General features: G+C 41.5%; 1 protein-coding gene across 1 annotated transcript in view; it reads right to left on the reverse strand.

Moving 5' to 3' along the window:
- PIP4P2 (phosphatidylinositol-4,5-bisphosphate 4-phosphatase 2) overlaps positions 1–18,877 on the reverse strand; it is a 66,969-nt gene extending 48,092 nt beyond the window's left edge. Inside the window, exon 1 of the mRNA XM_002710684.5 lies at positions 18,475–18,877. Coding sequence (XP_002710730.1) covers positions 18,475–18,580 — 106 coding nt within the window. The 5' untranslated portion in view covers positions 18,581–18,877. The remainder of the gene's footprint in view (positions 1–18,474) is intronic.
- Between the last annotated feature and the right edge of the window lie 5,112 nt (positions 18,878–23,989).

The following is a 23,989-nucleotide window of genomic DNA, read 5'->3' on the forward strand; positions in this document are numbered from 1 at the left end:
TATCTATGTATGTATTGTCAGAAACCTAGGGAATATCTGTGGGAGTGGATCCGAAAGGTGTTAAACCAAAGAGGATGAAATGTAATATAGAACTGGGCTGGGTTTACTAGAGTCCATGTTCCTTTTAATACTAGAAGTGACTCTAAGAGTTTACTTGTTGGTGGATGAGACATGATATTACAGTTAATGACTCAGCAGAAGCAATCACAGACTCAAGCAGTCAAAAACGTTGGAGTGGACTTATCATGTCAAACCTGCACACCCACTCTCAGGTCAACCCCAGAGATGGCCCAGCGTATACTCCTTTCACTAAGACACAGATAAAAAGGCATTTTAGAGGAACACATGCATCCTGGTGTGGCTGCTCTTCAACACAGACGAGGCATCACAGTTTGAGATGACTCCACTGGGCTGTGCTGCCTGCTTTCAATGGGAATTGATTGGGGGATACTTGAGTAGCAGGCCAAATAGCAGCACTTAGACACTAAAGACAAGGTGAGTACATTTATTATAATGGGAAGTAGTGAATATTAGAATATTTTGACCCCAAGGACATTTGGCAGTGGCAAACTAAAATTAGTCTAGCAATGAAATGAATGAGAAAACATTCTATGTGTTTTAACCAGCAGCCTAACTTGAATAGTCACAATAAAGTCACAATTGTTCAACCAGTTCCCAACAAAAGGAGATTCACAGACCCAGAGCACCTTAATGGAAAGAGTGGCCCTGAGAGAGAATCCAGAATCACTGGCATAGTACATACAAAAAAAGCTTCAAGACTTCATAGAGAATGCATTCTCTTTTATTTCCACTTTCTGCAAGCATTTTGAAAACTTCTTACATTGTAAATAGTCCTTCAAACCTTGCGCAAAAAAGGTCAGAGGCTATTTAATAGACTGTTTACTGTGGGAAAGAGAACACCCAAATTGTTCAGAAATTATGAGAAAACTGGTTCTTAAATAGTGCTCATTCCAGATGGAGTCAAAAATGCTCATCAGGTGAAGGATGGAGTTTTAGTCCAACTTACAGTGGTCCCAGTTCCTACCTTGCATTTATTTTCCTGGTTCCTGAACATATTACTGGAACAGACATTCTTGGAAACCAATGAAGTTGCCAACTTTGTTCTTTAGCCAAATTTTGGAGTAGGAAAGACCAAGGGAAAGTCTACAGAATTTAAACCAAAAGCAACACTGTGGGCAAACTGCCGAGGATAGTGGCACTGTGAAACACCTGAAAGGTGTAGGAGTATTGCTATCTATCACACCTTCAGTAAATTTACTTGTTACTCTAAGTTTGACAGATACCCTGGATAATCCTGATTTCCCAACTAAAGTGTGGTCAGGTCATTTATGAGCTCTGATGCCAGAGAAAAGTCAAGGCCTTCAACTATTTCAGGGGGAAAGCAGCAGCATGCCAAGTACTCCAGAGTGGATGCCTAAGAGTTAACCTTTTGTCAGTCACAAGTACTCCAGCATCTACTCTCCCAGGCACTCCGCTAAATCAGGGATCCATGGAAAATGAGGCATGCTCCTGGGCCTCAAAGAGCTCCCAGGGCTCAAGGAGCTCACGTTCTAAATATATAGAAAGGCCGTAAAACTGCAATTACAATTTGGAGTGTTAAGTGCCCTCTAAGGACATGCACACAGGAGACTGGGAGCATAAATGACAGCACCTAAAATTGACTATGTCGGAGTGTGTTTCAAGTTTGGGGGAGATGAAGGGAAGAGTGGTGGCAAAATCCTCTTGGCACAATGTAGCATTTTTTCAGGCGATGCAACCCTTCTATACATTTTTATCACTAATGCCTCCAAACACAAGTTCTAAAAAACAGTAACACTTTTGTAAATGTGAGTGTAATATCAGCTTGGGACCAATGTCAACCTACATCCTGGCACCTCCAGTGCTACTTCTAGGAGCTTATATAGGTTCAGGAGAGGCTCTAAGGCACCATCAAACCAGGCTAGTCATGACGAATACTGAATGCCACTATGACCTGTTCATCTACTATCCTTCCCTACCTTAGTGGTCCCAAGCATTTGAGTTGTCTCAAAAAACTGCCACACAACCGAAGACACTGGTAATAAATACCCAATGACCTGCTAGTGACCGATTTTTGGATGACAACGGTTTCTACTCAAATCTGTATATTTCTCACAAAGAAATTCCTACCTTATCCTAATAATTCATTTCATCTGTGGCACTAGTACTTTTTCCAACTATTGACAACTTATGCATATATATTCCTCTCATACATTATTAAACACTGTACGTTATTTCTATTTTAAAAAGTACAAGTTATTCTAGTAAGATTGGTGTAAAATCATATTGCTTATTTGCATGGTTCTTTTAGTTTGTTGTCTACAATGTTGCTTTCAAGAAAGTATTTTTTCAAAGAAAATAGAGATGTTCATTTTTAGAACAGACAAAAAATTATCTCCAGGGCAAAAAACATGCAGCAGCCTAAGAATTAAGAAACTCCACCTATAGCCTAAGGTGGTTAAGAATCCTTATTCTGTCACTTCTCCCTAGGCACTTCATTTCACTGCATATCACATAGAATGTATGTTGTCAGGGAAAGCAAGATACTCCTTTGTATATAACTACATAAACACATTTAATGACAACTTACAAAATACAAGTATTACTAAATCATTAATAAAGTGTACTTATATGTAATTGAACCAAAATATAAGATATTTTTAGATAAGAGAGAATATGAGGGGGAAAGTAACCTCAATATATTGGGCAGGATAGACAGTTCAACTGGATTTGTAATGTTTTATTTTCTTAAAAACATGAAATAGTAGTATACAATGTTAAAATCCAGTAGAACAAGATGGTAAAATACATAAATTATTGTCATTAGTATTTTTCTAGTTAAATATCTCCTCCATTTATAAAATGGCTTAGGGATTAATAGATATTGGATAAAAAGTGAATAATTTAGTAATTTGGGACATTTCCACCATAAATCTGAGCCAAATCAGATACATATAAGGCATCTGATGTGTCCCTCAGAATAAATACTTGATTTTTAGGTATACAATAAATGCTGAAAGATATTTAGTATATAAGTCCCTTAAATTCTAGTACTTACATATTTTTAGCCTCTAATTAAATTTCACTTCAAAATGCAGAGATTGCTAAATAAATAAGAAGGGAAGCCATTAAAATGATGGTTCCCATCCCGGCCAGCAGGGGTTGCAGCCCTGGAGTTTCTCCCCTCCCCAGAGAGATATTCGAATGAGGAAAGGGATTTGAACACAAGCTCTGCAGATCTCTATGGTCTTTTGTTCTCACGTTCCGCCAGCTCCCCATACAAGCTCCACTCCATCATGCCATTCCTTCCTTGTTTTCTCAATCTAATGTTCATTAATACAACTGATGTTTGTTGAGTGCTTGGATGAATAAGATCATACGCAAGGGGCTATGGTAGGTAGGGGCCCAGAGACTAAAGAGACAGGAATCCTCTCAGGAATCCCCTCTCCTTCTGTCTGTCTGTCTGTCTCTCTCTATATATATATATATTTATATACATACACATATATATGTGTATACACATATACTAATGTATAATTAATATATACACATAAATATTAATATATTTATATTAATATACAGCATATATAAATAAATGTTGATAAATATATAATGGGCATGTTGAAAGACATTGCTTTAGGAACATTTATCTCCCAGCAGCAGAGATTAGAAAAGACTGCATGAAAGAAAAGAACCTTAGGCTGGCGCCACGGCTCACTAGGCTAATCCTCCGCCTTGCGGAGCCAGCACACCGGGTTCTAGTCCCGGTTGGGGTGCCGGATTCTGTCCCAGTTGCTCCTCTTCCAGTCCAGCTCTCTGCTGTGGCCCAGGAGTGCAGTGGAGGATGGCCCAAGTGCTTGGGCCCTGCACCCGCATGGGAGACCAGGAGGAAGCACCAGGCTCCTGGCTTCGGATCGATCGGCGCAGCGCTCCGGCCGTAGCAGCCATTTGGGGGGTGAACCAACGGAACAAAGACCTTTCTCTCTCTCTCTTTCACTGTCTAACTCTGCCTGTCAAAAAAAAACAATCTTGATAAATGGGTAGAATTTGAATGTTACAGTTTTCATATTCCCTTTCCCCCTCATCTATCTGTAGAATGTAAAAAGTAAGTCTCCATCTGGAAAAGTCTGGAAATGGCTCATAAATGTTACTAGTATGAAGTAATGAGCATGGTTTTGGGGAAAAGCACATAGACACAGCAGTGTTTCCCATGTCATAATAGGATTCTTCCTGAGAAAATCGTGACGGGCTGGAATGATGAACCAAATGAAACATACTAAAATGTAACAGGTACAACTGCAAGTACCTGTACAGAGAGGTGGGGATGTAGTCTAAGAAACGACTTTTGTTAGCATGTTCAGGATTCTATCAAGGACAAACTCCAAATAAGGATCAATAACATAAGGAGGTCAAGGCGTAATTTATTTTTCACACATACTGAATTTTTATTCAAAAAATATTTATATGGCTCAAAAATAAAAAAAAAAAATGAGGAAGTGGGATTTAGCCTAGGGGTTAACATGTTATCAATCCTACATCAAAACTCCTGAGTTCAATTCCTGGCTCCAGCTTCCTGCTAATGCAGACTCTGGGAGGCAGTGGTGATGGCTCAAGCATATGAATTCCTGACACCCACATGGGAGACCTGAGTTGTGTTCCTGGTCCGTGGTCCCAGTCCTGGCCCAGTAGGACCACTGAGGGCATTTGAGGAGTGAACCAGTGGCTGGGGGTCTATCTGCCTGTCTCTGTGTACCTTTCTCTCTGTGTCTGTCTACCTCTCAAATAAGTAAATTTAAAAACACAAAAACATAAAAGATGTATGCTCAGAAGTGTTACTCCAACATTTGTGCCCATCGATCATATCATACTTCAGAGATTTCCAATTACATTGTTACATGTCTCCTTGCAGTGTTTGTTTAGACAATCACAGGTATTACAAACACATTCACATCCTCATTTCCTCTTTCTCCCACACAGAGTATGTCTTATACTGTTCTTCATCTTGCTTGTTTTCAATTTACAGTATATCCTGGTAATCTTTCCATATGGTATATAGAGTTGTCTCTCTCTCTTTTTTTTTTTTTTTTTTTTTTTTGGACAGGCAGAGTGGATAGAGAGACAGAGAGAAAGGTCTTCCTTTGCCGTTGGTTCACCCTCCAACGGCCGCCACAGCTGGCACAATGCGGCCGACGCACCGCGCTGATCGGAAGGCAGGAGCCAGGAGCTTCTCCTGGTCTCCCATGGGGTGCAGGGCCCAAGGACTTGGGTCATCCTCCACTGCACTCCCTGGCCACAGCAGAGAGCTGGCCTGGAAGAGGGGCAACCGGGACAGAATCCAGCGCCCCAACCGGGACTAGAACCCGGTGTGCCGGTGCCGCAAGGCAGAGGATTAGCCTAGTGAGACGCGGCGCTGGCCAAGAGTTGTCTCATTTCTTCTCCTGCTGCATAGTGTTTCATTCTGCAGATATGTCATGGCTTATTGTGGTAGCTTCACAACACAGCTACAAATTCTTTGGCATGCCTCCCATCAAAAGGTAAAGTCTGCATTCCATCACCTTGAATCCAAGTGGTTTATAAGAGCTCTAGGCCGGCGCCGCGGCTCACTAGGTTAATCCTTTGCTTGCAGCTCTGGTAACCCGGGTTCTAGTCCGGGTTGGGGTGCCGGATTCTGTCCCGGTTGCTCCTCTTCCTGTCCAGCTCTCTGCCGTGGCCCGGGAGTGCAGTGGAGGATGGCCCAAGTCCTTGGGCCCTGCACCCGTGTGGGAAACCAGGAGGAAGCACCTGGCTCCTGGCTTCGGGCCAGCGCACCACCAGCCGTAGCGGCCATCTGGGGAGTGAACCAAGGGAAGGAAGAGCTTTCTCTCTGTCTCTCTCTCTCACTGTCTAACTGCCTGTCAAAAAAAAAAAAAAAAAAAAAAAAAAAAAAAAAAAAAAAGCTCTGACCAATAGAAAATGGCAGAAGAAACAATATATTTGACTTTTGAGACTGAGTCATAAAAAACATGTTATATTCAAAAATGTCTGAGTTTTAGTAATGACCTATGTACTTATTAGATGCTAGTGGCAAATCCAAACACTATTCTTGTTGAGACTGGCTAAGTATTCCATATTGAAAACCAGAACAGAACTTCTAAATTCTATAAATTTGGAAAACGCTTTTTGTCACAAAATTTATACAGCTGGCACATGACATAGCAGGTAAAGCCTCCACCTGCAGTGCCAGCATTCCAAATGGGCACTGGTTTGAGTCCCAGCTGCTCCACTTCCGATCCAGCTCTCTGCTATGTCCTGGGAAAGCATGGAAGATGGCCAAGTCCTTGCGCCCCTGTACCTGCATGGGAGACCCAGAAGAAGCTCCCAGCTCTTGGCTTTAGATAGGTGCAGCTCCGGCCATTGTGGCCATCTGGGGAGTGAACCAGCAGATGGAAGACCTCTTTCTCTCTACCTCTGTCTCTCTGTAACTCTATCTTTCAAATAAAATAAATAAATCTTTAAAAAATTATATCTAGGTAGAAACATAGGCTTATTTGAAAAATGTCTAATAATCTAGATTTTTAAAAATTTATTGGGTAGGCAGAGAAACACAGACAGAGATCTCCCACCCATTGATTAATTCCACAAATGCCCACAATGCCAGCACTGGGTGAAGCTGAAGCCAGGAGCCAGGAACTTAACCCAGATCTCCCATATGGGTTGCAGGGACCAAACCACTTGAGGTATCACTTGTTGCCTCCCAGGTTGCACATTAATATGAAGCTTGAATAGGGAAGGGAGCCAAATAAACCCAGACACCAGATATGAGATCAACAAGTATTCTCACATTCAGTCTACTTGCTATCATTGTTTTTTTTTAGATTTATTTATCTAGAAGTCAGAGTGGCAGAGAGAGAGCCAGGCAGATATAGTCTATCTGCTGGTTTATTCCTCAAATGCCCACAATCAAGGTAAGACTAGGCCAAAGCCAGAAGCCTGGAAATCCATTCAAGTCTCTCACACGGGTGACAGGGACCCAGCTACTTGGGCCATCATCCACTGATGGATTGGAAATTGAAAATGGAGCAGCTAGGACTTGAACTGGCATGCACACAGATATGGGTTCCAAGGTCACAAGAGATGGCTTAACCCACTGTGCCACAATGCCAGCCCATACTGGCTCTCATTTCTATAGCCTAGTCCTCTTCTAGATGGTGAGTCTTGCACTTCATCTCTGAAACTATAAAATGTCATCTTGTAACATGCCTTCCCTTAAATTCTCTCTCTGTGGAATTCATACACGCAAACGTCGAACAACTTGGGGCTTTCTTTACACTGTTTTAAGACCCACTTTGTGGATCTACCATGCTTAAATATCCCAGCAAGACTGAAAAGAAAGATTTTTTACCTTTGCCTTTAAACATATATGCTCAGAAGAAAATGCCCTAACAAGTCTTATAGCTCATGCAAATACATTCTATAGAAGAATTAAACATTCCATCCTAGTTTGGCTGCTGATTCATAAAAGAGCTATGTAATGTTCTTTAATGTTCAATACACCATCCTTCCAATTTCTAAAAGGGTCCTGGAAAAAATAGAAACTTAAGCACAAGAGGAATATGGGAAGTAAGAGAGTGACATGGGGCCAGTGCTGTGGCGCAGCGGGTTAATGCCCTGGCCTGAAGTGCCGGCATCCCATATGGGCACCAGTTCTAGTCCTGGCTGCTCCACTTTTGATCCGGCTCTCTGCTATGGCCTGGGAAAGCAGTAGAAGGTGGCCCAGGTGCTTGGGCCCCTGCTCCTGGCTCCTGGCTCCTGGCTTCGGATCAGTGCAGCTCCAGTCGTTGCGGCCATCTGGGGAGTGAACCAGAGGATGGAAGACCTCTCTTTCTTTCTCTCTCTCTCTCTCTCTCTCTCTCTGCCTCTCTGTAACTCTGTCTTTCAAATAAATAAAATAAAATAAATCTTTAAAAAAAAGAGAGTGACGTAAGAAAAGACAATAAGCACCAACATTTTTAACACAAGAGATAGCTGTATTCTCTTACATGTATCCAGATTCATCACAAAGAACAACTCTGCCACAAAAGGGCACATAAGACAAGGACACTTCAAAAAGTTTGCAGAAAATGGAATTAAAAGATAATGCACATTTTCCATGAATTGTCTTTAAAGTACCCTCATCAGCTACTCCTTTGACAAACATGGAAAACAGAGGCCCTGAGACACAGAGCAACTAGTCCAAGTTAAACAGGTAGCAACTAATAGAGATAAAAAATAACTCAATTTGCTGGTCTCCCAGGTCAAACATCTCCTGGCAGATCTTCCCTGAGACTGAAAAGGGATTTAGTTATAAAATACTTGAGAAACTCACCTGAAGTCCAGGGAACACAGTCAGACATACTTTTTCACATATTTTGTATTCTCATAGGGAAAAAAAAGCAGCCTACTTTACAACAGAAACTGGAGAAAAGGAACAAATCTAAAAAAGCACAAAAGCAACACTAACTCCTTTGCATCCGCACTGCCCTCCTAATAAAAAAAGAGCCACAGAAGCCTTCTCAAAAAAGAGAAAAGAATAAGAAGGTCCTCCCCTTCAGAAGCCAGGAAAGAGATGCCATTCCCAGTTTATTCAATACCTCTTAGTCATTATAAATATGGAGCACACAATGGCTGAGCACAAACTGTATCCTGGGTTGTCTGATTTTCCCCAAAATAGAAGACTAGGGTTGCCCTTTGGGTTACCACTTGGATCACTTCCCAGATACTTGCTTATTGCCCTCAAAAAGAGTTATGTACACACATCCTGCAGCTCCTCTTCAACATCTGTAAACATCTGTTTCACATCTGTCTCCATCTGGCAAATACTGCAAAATTTTAAGAGTGCTTTACCCTCAAAGTTTGCCACTGCTGAAGAGAGAGTCTGCATCTTCCTTGGAAATAGACAGGAGGCAAAGAGCACCTTCTCCCCAGAGGGAAATCTGAACATATATCAGTACGCAATTGCTGAATGAGATTTCTCTCCAACTCCAAGGTCTCCTCAGACTCCAGACTTGTACATCCAACTGCCTACTCGAAAGCTCCTCTTGAAAGATGGCAAAAGGCATTTCAAATTCAACATGTCTAAAATAGAATTGATTCCCACTCCCTCTCCCCCTTGCACAGTCAACTCTTCCTTCTGTTTGCCTTTCTCAGATAAAAACACAACCTTTTACCCAGTTGCTTAGGTCAGGTTTGGAGATTTGTGAGTCCTTTCCACTGATTCAACCCATTTTGCAAGTCTTGTTGCTCTATGTTTAAAATATGTGCTGAATACAACCAATTTCAGTGCTTCCATCACCTCTGCCCTGGCTCAGACCACCTTCACCTCTTGCCCATTCCATTCTAACTTCCTCCTGTTTAGTCTCGTCTCTTATTGTCTATTGATTCTTCCATCACAATCCTGGCACCACTATAATCCATTCTCCATATACCTACCAGGATTCTCTCCTTGAAAAGTGAAGCATTTCATCACTCTCCTTTACGGAAAACCATGCTTCTCATATCCTCAGAACACAAAGTTGTCTCCTGATGGTGGCCTACAAAGCTGTCCCAGTCTTTGCTAGTCTACTCCTCTGATCTCTGCTACCTCACCACCTCTACATCACAGTGCTCTAACCCACTGTCCTCCTTATTTTTAAAACTAAAAGCGTTACACTTGCTAGGAGCTGGCCAGAAACACTTATCCCCTAAATCTTGCAAATAATTGATTCCAACTCATTTTTCAGGTCTCTGAGCAGTCAACTCTGTTGTCTTTCCTGAACACGCTTCTGAAACATTCCCCATCCAGGCAGCTACTTTCTATCCCCAAGCACTGCTTTGTTTTCTTCACTCTCTGAATTCGTGATGTTTACTGTATCTATTTCTTACTGGAATATAAGCTCCTCAGTATCTGGAATAGTATGGTAGGCACTCAAATACTTGAAAGGATGAGCGAATGAATGAAGCATTTCTTGACTAATGTTTTAAAGATGCTGGGTAGAACAAAAAGGAAATGTAGGCATTATAAAATAGTACAAAAGGATCCCATAGGCTGATGCTGGCAGAATAATGGAAAAGAATTGTAACAGGAATCGGGCTTGCCCAAATAATGGAAAGGCAAACAGATATACTTCACCAACTTTTGGGCTCATAAGGATATGGGCTTAGTGAAGCAGATTTTGATTCAAGAACATTTGGAAACTTTCCTTAAACAGAGCACTAACACAGAACAAAATTAAGTTCATTATATACAGCAGGTGCATACCCTACAAGGGCCTGGCAGGAGCTTCAGGAAACTACTCTCAATCACATTACATCTTTCTTGCTCATTGTGACAACCTGGCTTCCATTACTTTCAGAATCCTTGGCAAATAGAGAATTTAATCTAACCTTACAATGGGTTGTGTGTGTGGTATGGTTCTGTGGGTCTGCATTATCTCTTCTAGTCACTGTTAAATTCTGCAAGGATGCAAGGACATTCAAAAATAAAAGATCACCAAAATATAATCAAGGACTTGAGGTTAGTAAATGACTAGTCTAATGTACAAGAACAGACTCCTAAAAAACTGAGATCTTACCCCCAATTTAGACTAAGGCACTATCTCTAGCCTGATTTCTACAGGTGTGGACCATGAAAAGGTCACTAAAATTCCATCTACGTACTGCAGGATTTTTAAGAATGTAGAAGAGTGCATTTTAAATAACATGTCACAAACTAGGAATCAATTTATTTTATGTTTCTAGTTACTGAAAACATTACCTCAAACAATTTCAAATTCATACTTTTACAAAAGTGAAAGGAATAATGCCTTCTAAAGAACAAACGTACTTCCTAAAGACCTAAATGTATTTCAATGTAAAGGAATATTAATCTCTTCATTGACGTTAAACTGATTCAAGGTATTTTGCAATTAAAATAAGGTATATTAGACTCTTACATTAGATGAAATGAGTAATTCTGCAATTTCTTAAAAAGGACTTGAATATAAACATATTTAAGTGACTCTCATCAAAGTCACTAATGGTCTGCACGACACTAAGTTCAAAAGACATTTTTGGTCCTTATCTGCTTTGTTCCTTTTGTAGCTTTTGGCATATTTGATAACTACTTTTTTCTTTTTTTTAACATTTTATTTATTTTATTTGAGAGTTGAGTTACAGACAGAAAGAAGGACAGAGAGAAAGGTCTTCCGTCCGTTGGTTCACTCCCCAAATGGCTGCAATGGCCAGAACTACGCCAATCCAAAGCCAGGAGCCAGGTGCTTCTTCCGGTCTCCCACATGGGTGCAGGGGCCCAGGGACTTGGGCCATCTTCTACTGCTTTCCCAGGCCATAGCAGAGAGCTGGATGGGAAGAGGAGCAGCCGGGACTAGAACTGGCACCCATTTGGGATGCCAGCGCCGCAGGCAGAGGATTAACCTACAGCCACAGCGCCGGCCCCTTGATAACTACTTTCTTGAAGTATTTTTTCCCCCTTTGATTCTCTGCTATTACTGTCTCCTGGTTTTCATCTTACCTTGCTGGCAGTGAAGTACATCTTTATCTACCTACTCATTAAATGCAGGAGCTTTTCAAAACTGTCCAGGCTCTCTCCTCTTCTTACTCTACTCTTTCTCCCTGTGTGGTATCATATAGAGTGTCCCAGACATTTTTCACATACTGGTACACACGGAAAAATTACAATATTTGTATGGCTACTCAGAGCTGGAGGTCACTGGCCAGAAAGCTTTAATCAGTACTTCAGCACATGTAAGCTTCAGCATGCCACATCCGGTGATACTTGGGGGGCCATGGGAAACTCTGAATCAACATTCATATATTTAACTCTCACCAACATATAAATAATGCACAATTTTATATTTTATCCCAGGCCTCATTTCTTAGCACTACAATTGTAGATCCCATTGCCACTTGCCTTCTTGGATATTTGAAATCTGAGATATATCATATCTAAAACTAAGCTCATTATCTGTATTCACCAAACTTGGTCCTCTTTTGGTCTTCTCCTAGTACAGGCAATCACACCACTGAGGTGTATAAGCCAGAATTCTAGGGGGTAACCTTGATACCTCCCTCTCACTTTCACATGCAATCCATCATCAAGCTCTGTCCAAGCCATCTCCTAACATCATCCCTTGTCTCTCCATCTCTATCACATCTCTTTTTTTTCATTTAAGGCATACAAACTTCACACATTTCATATATACAGATTTAGGAACATAGTGATTCTTTCCACCCTATCACCATCTGAGCTCAAGCTATTACTGCAATTCACTGAATTTACCTGAATTATTAAAACAGCCAAACAAGTGGCCTATTCTAGTCTACCTTTCAATTCATTCTTCAATCTATAGAGCAATTTTTAACAATGGCAATAATAAAGTGAATCCAGTCATCCTCTTTCCCCTTGTTTAAGGCACCATTCCTTAACATGAACAACAATAAGGTAGACTGACTGATATGCATTGCTGGTTATCTTTTGCTACAGAACAAATCACTCAGATCCTTAGTAGCTTAACACAGCAGTTTTATATCTATGCACATGATTCTATAGGTTATTCAGCCTCACTTAGATGCCTTTCATCTACAGTCTACTATGCATTTGTAGTAAGAATCTGGGTAGGGCTGGAGCCATCTGAAGGCTCAGCTGAGATGGGTATCCAAGATGGCAACCTCACTCCCAGGGCTGAGGGCTGGACAACATCCATGAAGCCTCTCCCAGTGGCTCATTCAGAGTTCCTCAAAGCATGGCAGTCTCAGGGTATCCACTTCTCATGACTAGTTACTCTTAGCAGAGTGCATTTTACAAGACACCAATGCAAAAATTTTAAAATGTCTTCTGACCTAGGCTGTGAAGTCATTCAGTGCATCTTCTACCTTTTTCTAGGGGTCAAAATCAAGTCCTGGGGCAGCCCAAATTCATGAGGAGGATCTACAAAAGGACTTGAATATTAGAAGACAGAATTCTTTAGAGGGGGAAGAGAGTCTGTGGATAATATCACCTACACATACCCCTCAATCCATCTTGCAGCACTTCCCCCACGGCTGCATCCACTTTAGCCACATTGGCCTTCCCTCAGTTGCTTGTATGTATCAAACTCCATCCTTCAAAGAGCTTTGCCCACACTGTCTAGAATGTTCTTCCAGTTTCCCTTTTGCCAAATTAACCTTCAGATCACAATCAATCCTGAGGAAAACCTTCTCTGATTCCTTTAATCTGGTTAAATCTTAATATATACTCTTTGATTTATTTTTTTTAATTTTTGACAGGCAGAGTGGACAGTGAAAGGGAGAGACAGAGAGAAAAGTCTTCCTTTTTCCATTGGTTCACCCTCCAATGGCTGCTGTGGCCAGCGCGATGGGGCCAGTGCACCGCGCTGATCCGAAGCCAGGAGCCAGGTACCATCCTCCACTGCACTCCCGGGCCACAGTAGAGAGCTGGACAGGAAGAGGAGCAACCGGGACAGATTCCGGCGCCCCGACTGGGACTAGAACCCAGTGTGCCAGCACCGCAGGCGGAGGATTAGCCTATTGAGCCGCGGTGCCAGCAATACATACTCTTAAGGCTCCTGGATCCATATCCAGCCCCATTTCATTCCCATTGCATTGTGTATTTGCTGTGTGATTATGTCATTCACATTTCAATACCTCCACTACACTGGAAGGGGAGTCATTTCTGTTTTACTCTATTACCTCAGAGCTTGTCCTGTACCCAGATATTGGCTTACTGATTGAACAAAACAAATAAACCAAGTAAATCAAACTGCCCATTTAACAAATTATTTTCCCTTTATGAATTACAGTGACATATAAAATACATTCCGATATTCAATACTGTGCATAGATAATTAGATAACCTCAAATATAAACCGTTTTTCACAGAGATCTTAGAAATTTAAAGATAATTTTTGCCATATCCTACCAAAAAAGCAGCCCATATAAAGGAATCTATGAACACATCCAAACTGTGTATGTTAGGTAGGGTATCTACCATACTCCTTTCAAATGGGCCTAAAAATCTTTGACTTTAATTTCTCTGCCTTAAAAAAAGCTACCAAGAATACCAAATGGGGCACTTCAATCAGGAAAATAATTTCCCTACTCTGCAAGAATCCAGTTCTGACAGTAGAGAACACTAGAAGCATTCCATTGGAAACTCGGGTAGATTGTTACACAGACCACACATGATTCTTCCTGTGCTAAAACCCAATGCGCAATACTGACCGCTCCAGGCTACACTATTAATAACCTGCCTAGCAATAAACCTTCCACCAAGTTTCAAACTGAAATGGAATATTTCATCTTGGGTATGAGAATATTCCTGTTCTTTAGAAGGTGACTCAAAAAGCAAATGGTCATGCTGGAGAAAATATTCACTTGCTCTATCTCTTGACTTCTTGTTCTTTAGATAAAGTTTTGAGTAATTACAGTCAGCCTCTGAATTCATGGATTCTGCATCTGGCAGATTCAACCACCTGCAGATAGGAAATATGCTTTTTTAAAAATTGCATCTGTATGGGACCGGCACTGTGGCACACTGGGTTAATCCTCCACCTGCAGCGCTGGCATCCCATACGGGCGCCGGTTCTAGTCCCAGCTGCCCCTCTTCCAGTCCAGCTCTCTGCTGGGATAGCAGTGGAGGATGGCCCAAGTGCTTGGGCCCCTGCACCTGCGTGGGAGACCAGAAAGAATCACCTGGCTTCTGGCTTCAGATTGGCACAGCTCTGGCTATTGCAGCTGTTGTGGCCATTTGGGGAGTGAACCAACAGAAGGAGGACCTTTCTCTCTGTCTCTGTAACTCTACCTGTCAAATAAATAAATAAAATCTTTAAAAAAAATTGCAGCTGTAGTGAACATGCACAGACTTTTGTCTTGTAATTACTCCCTAAACAAAATAGGAAAACAACCATTCACAAACTATTTACATAGTATTAGGTATTATAAGTAATGCAGGGATGGATGATTTAAAGCATATGGGAGCAATGATAGAAGATATGTGCAACTCCTGCCTCAGAATCAAGCCTTGGGACATTCGGATCTGGCTAAAAGGTCCATGAGAGTCTCATAGGCATGGAAAGCCATGACACGGTGGCAAAAAACAATCTAAATGAAAGATCCTGGTGGACAAGACCCCAGCAGAAGGAACAGGCCATCAAGGAGGGAGGCGCCTTTCTCTGAAGGGAGGAAGGAACCTCCACTGTGATACGGTCTTGACTAAACAAGTTCAGAGTTGGTGAACTCAAGGAGCTTCCATAGCCTAGATAGCTCATAGCAAGAGTCTCGGGTGATTGCTGACGTCATAAATAAGAGTGCCAATTGTTAACAATGGGAGTCACTGGGTACATGCTCCCCACGTAGGATCTCTGTCCTTAATGTGTTTTACTTTGAAACTTAAAAACAAGACTACTAGTCGAACAATACCCTATACCTTGTGCGGTTGTGTGAGTGCAGCCTGTTGAAATCCTTGCTTAGTATATACTAAGTTGATCTTCAGTATATGAAGGTAATTGAAAATGAAACTCGATGAAGGGCAGGATGGGAGAGGGAGTGGGTGAGGGGAGAGCCACGGGAGGGAGGGAGGTTGGGGGGGAGCCACAACAATACACAAGTTGCACTTTGTAAATTCACATTTATTAAATAAAAAAAAACTATATAACAAACAAAAAAAAGAAAAAAGAATACTTTACCCTTTTAGTATTTTTTTATGTTCTACTTAAAACGATTGGTTGAACTCTGTAATTAATACACAATTACTCTTAGGTGTTTAATTAATGCTATAACTAGTACTCAAATAGTATTTTACACTTTGTGTTTCTGTGTGGGTGTAAACTGTGGAAATCTTTACTTAATATATGCTAAATTGATCTTCTGTATATAAAGATAATTGAAAATTAATCTTGATGTGAATGGAAGGGGAGAGGGAGTGGGAGAGGGGAGTGTTGTGGGTGGGAGGGAAGTTATGGGGGGGAAGCTATTGTAATCCATAAACTGTACTTTGGAAATTTATGTTCATTAAATAAAATAAAATAAAAAAAGAAGATATGTGCAAATATTACATCATTTTTATATAAGAGACTTGATCATACATGGATTTGGGTATCCATAGAGCATCCAGGAATAAATCTCCCATGAAAACCAAGAGTAGACTATATAAATTATGTATTATGTATAAACTAAAGTTCATTATCAGAAATTACATTCTATTTCTGGTCTTTTGAATGCCAACCATCAACTCTGTACACAAACTACTAAAAATATCTGGTCTAATGACAGAATTTTTCTTACTATCTGTAGTAATTCGGTCATGTGCTTACCAATTCCTTCTCCCCACTGCAATATAGGCTCCAAGTCAGCATGGGTTCAGTGGGATCTGTTCACCTGAAGCATTACCTGGCACCTTGTACTGCCCAATCAATTACTGAGAAAATGAATAGTGGTACTCTTCTAGAATTAGATCCTGCTAATATGATATATGAAGATGCTTATTTGTTATTTATCAAGAAAAGATATTCTGTCAGAATGTAAACAAAGTGGCTTGACTTCTCATTTATGCTTCTTGTTTTATAGGTATTAGTGTTTGTAATGATCTAATATCCTCCTGTCTCATTCACCAGTTAAAACAAAAACTTATTCTAGCAAAAGGAAGACGCTGTTTGCTAAATCACTGATTTCTCTGGTTGGTATGAGTTTTCCAGAAATGAAATGACTTTTTTCTCAGCAGCTGAACAGAACTTGAATTTACTGTGTGTGCAGGAGCCCAATGAGATTAGACAAGTATATGGCAAACAGCAAGGAAGTCCACAAATAGGCCCATGAATATTAGCATTTTGTGGAAATAAGTTAGCCACCAGTTGATTAAAAATTTACAAAGAGAATCCAAAAGAGAGGGTATGAAAATAGGTTATAGAATGATTACTTAAATCCAAACTTTGTCTCTTAGTAAGTTGTCTTAAAGGGCTGAATTGATGAAGACAAAACATTCCTTAATGAGTGTTTCAGCTTAGTTGATATCACACAGTTTAGGTGACAGTAAAATATTAATATCAAATCAACCCATTAAAGAAACCCCCACCACTTGGGTGGCCTGTGATGTAAATTTAATTAATGCTGATCAGCAAGCATTACTGATGGGCTAGTGTGGCTAAGTCCCTGCTCCATTTTGCACCTTAGTCCTCAAGTCATCAATAGCACTGGATTATTCTCAGCTATATCTCTTTTTCCTTGTTCTGCTCCTTGTTAAGTGTGGATTAAGTAGATTTTCAAGTTTTGAAGTGTTAAATGGAAATTTCAAACACTGAACAAGTTCAACCTGCTCTACAGCTACTCCAATTCCAGATTGGAACTTAGAAAAAGTTGTGCTATGAGAAGCACGACTTGCCCACATTTTCAAAAGTATTAATTCTTGTCCCCTTGGTTTTTTTAAGTACACTCTCATTTAGTCCCCAAAAAAGAGATGCACTTAAGTTACATTTGCCAGTGCCATATTTGGCCAATCTTTTCACTCCCCTAAGTGGTTTCTTAAAGTCTCACCTTTCATTTTTTATAACTCCTGACTCCACCTTATTGCTGCTATAGTAATCAACAGAAAGGCTTAAAAGATAGATCTTCAAATAAATTGGATAGTTCATAAAAAGAATCTCCCCTTTCCTGCTCTAGATCCTATTGTCATCAAATATTTTTGATTCTATCTTAAGAAAAGCAAACAGAAATACATGCACCTTTAACTACAGTTACTCGTTTAGAAATTAATTTCAATCTCAACCAAAATTCTCCTTAAAAACACACCCCCATCTTCCCTTCTATCAGAAGTAAGATTCTTCTCCCTCATTCACAACTGAAGCTAACACCATTGCTTTCAAGTAGGAGTGTTAGGGACCGGCAGGGATTTCAAGTACATGACGACTATTGATTAACTCTACCCATTTTGGTAAGGCAATTTCCTTATTGAACAGAGCATTGGTGGGTGAATACTAAGAGATGCACATTTTTCAAGCTCAAGTCCTTTCAAGGACAGAAGCCAAGGTGAGCCATCCTCTCTCCTTTCTTAGCCATGCAAAAGGATTTGTGAATGACTGTGAAAGGTTTGCACCACCTCCCAGCCGCACTTAGGGGCGGCTCTGAAAACAGCAACGCGCAACACACAACGCACAGCTTGGGAAATTCCTGTCATATCCTGTACCCCAGGGTAAGAAGTGGTGAAATACACACACACACACACACACACACACACACACACGCTCCACCACCACCACCACCACCACCACCACCAGAACAGCCCTGCGGAGAAGCTGTCAGGGAAGCAGGCATTGATCGGGAAGGCACAAGTCAGCATCCTTCTCCCCCAGCCCGAGAGAGAGGCTGGCCTCCTTCTCTAAGCTAAACGCCCAAGTCGTTCTAGGTTCTTCCTTGCAAAGGAGAATGGTCTACGGTCTACGCTGGCCTTACCTCTGGGACTGCTTTCTTGCAAGTACGGTGGGGCCGTGGGAGTGACATTCCCCGAATGGGATGCTGACAGCAGTGGCGAGCGTTCGTCCACCCCGTCAGCAGCCATGACTGCAGCAGCGGCGGGCCGGGGAGAGGCTGAGCCGGGTTGCGGTGGAGGTGGAGGTGGAGGTGGAGGTGGCGGCTGGTGCTGCTGCCGCGGCGGCCGCTGCTGCCGCCTCCGGGAGGGCCCGGGATGTGTCACAAGGCAGGAGGCGGGGGAGGGGAGGGTGCGAGCCCGGGAGGCGGGGGAAGGGAAGCACGCCCCGCGGCAAGGCTGGGGGAGGGGAGGGCAGGGGAGAGAAAGAAAGAGCCCTGGAGACGGGAGGGGGCAGAAGTGGAGGAGCCGGAGCCCAGCCCGTCTGAGAAAAAGGAGCGCTGGAGGAGAGGTTGAGCAATGCGAGGGAGGGGAAGGGGTCAAGTGATCCAGCGAAGGGCGGGGTGAATGGGATGGAGGGGTAACTCCTTTTGTGTGTGTGTGTGTGTGTGTGTGTGTGTTCCTTAAAGAAAAGAAACGCATAAAGAGCCTCCAGAAAGGGCCAAGAGAAAGGCCTCTGAGTTGATTCCAAGGCAGGAGCCAGGACTCCTGGCTATCAAACTCTGCAGCTCTGATAGGCAGAAAGCTCATTCCTAGGGATGTCAAGTCTTCCTTGACAGGTTCTACTTTTGTAATGAAATCGCTTTGCAACGTCTGTTGTCTAAGAGGAAGAAATTTTGGCCTCAGCGTTGGCTTTCCCTACTGTTCCATATTCTTACCAATGTTGAGTGTTGGCATTATTGTCTGCCCTCTAGTAGCATGGTATTGAAACTACGCATCCTGTGCTGGCTGTTACAAGTGCTGTTTTACAAAGTTGGTTTCAGTTTTAGTGTTTTTCTGTTATTCCATATTGTCCCTGATATGTTTACAATAATCATGTTTATTAATGATGTAAGACAATTAAAAACAATTTTCTTGAGATGTTTAAAAATTATCTTTCACAGGCAAAATATTAAAAAAATCTATCAGAGTTCTTGCATTGTTTCCTGTGTTTATATTTATTTATTTGTCTTTACTTGTTTGGTTGCTGTACCATATTATAATAATACGGTTTACACGAATACAAAAACAAATCAAAGTTTTTAATACACCCAAATAAAAATGCAATAGGAAAATAATCATGGGCTAAAGTGATAATTTTCCCACAACAACTCTTTAAGTCATTCAAGAAACCTTTACTATTGTATGTATACTGTGTAGGTGCCATCGCAGTCCTGAGAGATGCCTGAGAGAGAGCACAGTCAAAAGCAAACCAAAAACCAGTCAGGCAGTCCCTACAGTAGACTTCAAAGCAGACTTCATTCATTTGAAACTACTCTCACTAACATTAAGAAGAGTTCTCTGAAGACAGCCTTTCTTCCAGAAAATCCATTTAGGCATCAGCTGGAAATCCCAAGGGAAAATCAAAGAATGGCATTTTCTATTATTTAGCATCTTCTGTGGGTTAGTGACATCAAGACTGAATATAAAGGTCCCCTTTATAATGTAACCCAGGGGCATGTGTATGTCTCCAGGAACCTAGCAACAAAAGGATCAAGATGTAGCACTTCCTGCAAAAGGGACTAGAATTTGTAAAGTGAATAGCAGTGTTTCCCAGTTGCTGTCTGGAGGCCATTCAGTTAAGGGAAATAAGAGGAGTAAACAGAATTTTATTGTTATAGGGTCCCGTCCATTTTAATACTATATTTGCTTTTCTGTTCAACACATACTCTACTCCAAACTGAATTTATGAGGTCACAAACCATACCTATCTTATTCATGACTGTATCTCCAATATCTAGCATAATGCCTGGGATGTTTAGTAAGCACTCAATATTGTTTTCAAATAAAAGAATTATTGAATAAATCATAGTCAGTCCCAGAATCTTATTAGGACAAAATGTTTGGCACTAAAAAGTTAAGAGCATTTCTTTTGACTTTTTGGTGAAGATGACAGTATTGACACTCCACTGACCAATTTTGTTGTTGTTGTTCCAGTCTATCTCTACTACTAAGGTTTCTTTTTGGCTCAGATAATGATCAGTATAAAGGTTTTGGGTTTTTTTTTTTTTTATACTTCTTTATATGTCTTTTCTATTCATTGCAGAACTAATTAAAGCTAATGACAATTATTCTTACACTACAAAAAGTACTCCATTATACAAAAAAAAACTGTATTATGTAAGTATCACTTCATTCTAGTTTAATGATGATACCATGATTTATGGTTACTCAATCAACATTAAATAATGTTGACCCAAGTTATTTTGATGACCATAATGCTTTGCCATCTCTCTTTTATTGGAATAAAAGGTTCCATATAAACAGGTAATATATGAAATGTCATGTGGTCCAGCTGCTGTTTCAGTTATCTACCACTGAGGAACAAACCACACAAAAGCCCAGTGGCTAAAAGTAACACAACTGCTTGTTTTTCATGATTCCGTACAGGTTGACCAGGTAATTACTCTCTTCAGATTTGTCTGTGTTTACTCAGGCAGCAGGATTCTGCGGGGGGGCTGAGCTCAGCTGGGACATCTGGGGCGGCTGGTCTGTGTATCTCCCTTGAGTCGTCTTTTCAGGCTTCTTCACATGCTTAGTCTAAGCAGTGTTCTAAGAGGGATAAGGGGGAAGCCAGGGGTTTCCTTAAGATCTAGACTCTGATTCTTTAACAATCTCACATGTATCACATTCTTCCAACCTTGGTAGCCTTCTCCGCCTGTCACCTGCCCAAAACTGGGTATCCAGGGGCCCATTTTCATGGTAAAAGGAAGTTACAAGGCCAGCAGAGAAACAGATTCTACCTCTTCACAGAGGAGCAACAATGTCACATTGCAAAGAGGCCTGTAACACAGGAAGGTATGATTCATGGGAGACCATTATATAACCATCTACCAGCATCTACTCTCTGGTCACGGTTAATCACATCTCTCTCACAGGCAAACTATACTTACCAACTCCCAACACCCAAAAGTCTCATATTTGAAATTTTGCTATACTTATACTATAGTTCAAATGTCCCCATCAAAAATCATATTGAGGGGCTATCATTGTGGCATAGTGGGTTGAGTCATTGCCTGTGATGCCGGCATCCCATATGAGCACCAGTTCATGTCCTGGCTGCTCCACTTCCAACCCAGCTCCCAGCTAATGGCCTGGGAACAGTAGTGGAAGATGGCCCAAGTGTTTGGGTCCCTGCCAAGCATATGGGAGATCCAGATGAATCTCCTGGGCTCCTGACTTCAGTCTGGCCCAGTGCTGGCTGTTGTGGCCATCTGGGGAGTGAACCAGTGGTGAAAGATTTCTCTCTCTGTCTCTCCCGCTCTCTCTGAATTTCAAAATAAATAAATAAATTTTTTAAAAAATGTTGTGAAGTATTAAGAAATGGGACCAGGTGGTATCTTTAGGAGATCTTTAAGTCATGAGGGGGTTCTGCCTCATGATGGGATTAATCTATTCATAGACTAATAGATTGATGGGTTAATTGGTTATATCCAGTGTATGTCTGTTATATAGCCAGTTTTCTGCTTCTTATTTTGCTATGTGATGCTTTGTGCTGTCCTGGGACTTTACGGAGAGTCTTACCAGCAAGAAGACCCTCACTGATATATTTCTTTTTTTTATTTATTTTATTTTATTTTATTTATTTATTTATTTTTTTGACAGGCAGAGTGGACAGTGAGAGAGAGAGACAGAGAGAAAGGTCTTCCTTTGCCGTTGGTTCACCCTCCAATGGCCGCCGCGGCTGGCGTGCTGCGGCCGGCGCATCGCGCTGATCCGATGGCAGGAGCCAGGAGCCAGGTGCTTTTCCTGGTTTCCCCATGGGGTGCAGAGCCCAAGCACCTGGGCCATCCTCCACTGCACTCCCTGGCCACAGCAGAGAGCTGGCCTGGAAGAGGGGCAACCGGGACAGAATCCGGCGCCCCGACCGGGACTAGAACCCGGTGTGCTGGCGCCGCTAGGCGGAGGATTAGCCTAGTGAGCCGCGGCGCCGGCCTGATATATTTCTTTTGCTTTGAACCTCCCAGCCTTCAGAACCATGAGCCAAATTAAACCTCTCTTTTTTAATATTACCCAGTCCTAGGTATTTTCTTATAGTAACATTAAATGGATTATGATAATCAAATTCAACTTTTTGCGTATCCTGTCACATAAGTCTAATCCAAGTTCAGATCTTTGGGTACAGCAGAATTCTGAAATCCAGTTGGATGTATCACTGGTACCTTTTACCCCAGAAGCAGGAAATGCTCCCTTATACAGTTCTGCTCCCAGTGCTGCTGCATTTGCTCCTCTGGTGTCTACTTGACTCTTAGTCCTGCCCATTGAGTCCATCCTTCTCCACAAGTAATGCCTGTGTTTGCAGCTGAGTAGCTATCTTAGCCTGCCTCCTGCCCAGAGAAAGTTGAGATTCCAAAGGCTTCTTTTTGATTTGTCTTGATCACTTTTAATTCACACTGATATAACATCCTTAATAACTTGTGTGTGCTTAGCCAATCTGAGTGAAGTTAATATCATGCCCCAAAAGCCACAAGCACGATTCTTTTTGAGACAGGTTCCTGTATATGGTGGGCCACATTTGAGGCCCTTCAGATTCTTAGAATCCCCTTGTTCTCTTCAAGGAGGTATCCAAGTCACTGTCCTGAATCGGGCAGAGGTTAAGGAGGGCTTTTACAGTCATACCTTTCGTTGGAATTTTATCCTGAGGTCGTTTCTTATATTGAAAATCTACACTAGATGTGTTACCCATCAGTACACAAATTAGCAGGAAACTGGAATTAGTTGGGAGTAGAGCCAGACTTGAACATAGGCACTCCAACGTGGGATACAGGTGTCCCAACAGGTGTCTTAACGCCAGTCCTGGTCATTTTTTATGGCATCAATAGAACACATATCCTTTCTCTTAACATACCTCACCAAACACCCAAAGAAACTACTTTTCACTTTTGTAGTCTCCGTGGAGATTATTTTAGTGAAATCAACATGTTGATTAGACATATTTTTTACCTTCTAAGTTACCACAGAAAATTGTTAATTGGTCCGTCGCTTCTCTGGAATCCAACAGCAGTTTCCACCCTGATTGTCCAGCTTCATCAGCAGGCTCCTCTTCACCTCTTCAGCACTGCATGCTGCCTGCCTGGCCCTGAATTCGATACATGTGTTTTGGATTTTTTAGAGCAATGCCAATCTCTGTTACATGTATCTATTGCTTTGTACTTTCCATAACTTTTCCTATTGAACTTACTGTTGTTTTGTACTTTTAGTACCTCATTCGGTTTCATTTATCTATTGCTTTGTAAGAATCTACCGTGGTAAAATATAGTGGATTAAAATAACAATGTATTTATTATTTTCCACAGTGATAAGGGTTGACCAGATAGTTTTCCACCAGATCTGGCCTGCACCCAGCTAGACAGAGGCGATGAGCTGAAGACTGGGCTAAGCTGAGAAAGCTGACTAGCTAAA

Source organism: Oryctolagus cuniculus, chromosome 6, assembly GCF_964237555.1.
Source record: "Oryctolagus cuniculus chromosome 6, mOryCun1.1, whole genome shotgun sequence".
NCBI lineage: Eukaryota > Metazoa > Chordata > Mammalia > Lagomorpha > Leporidae > Oryctolagus > Oryctolagus cuniculus.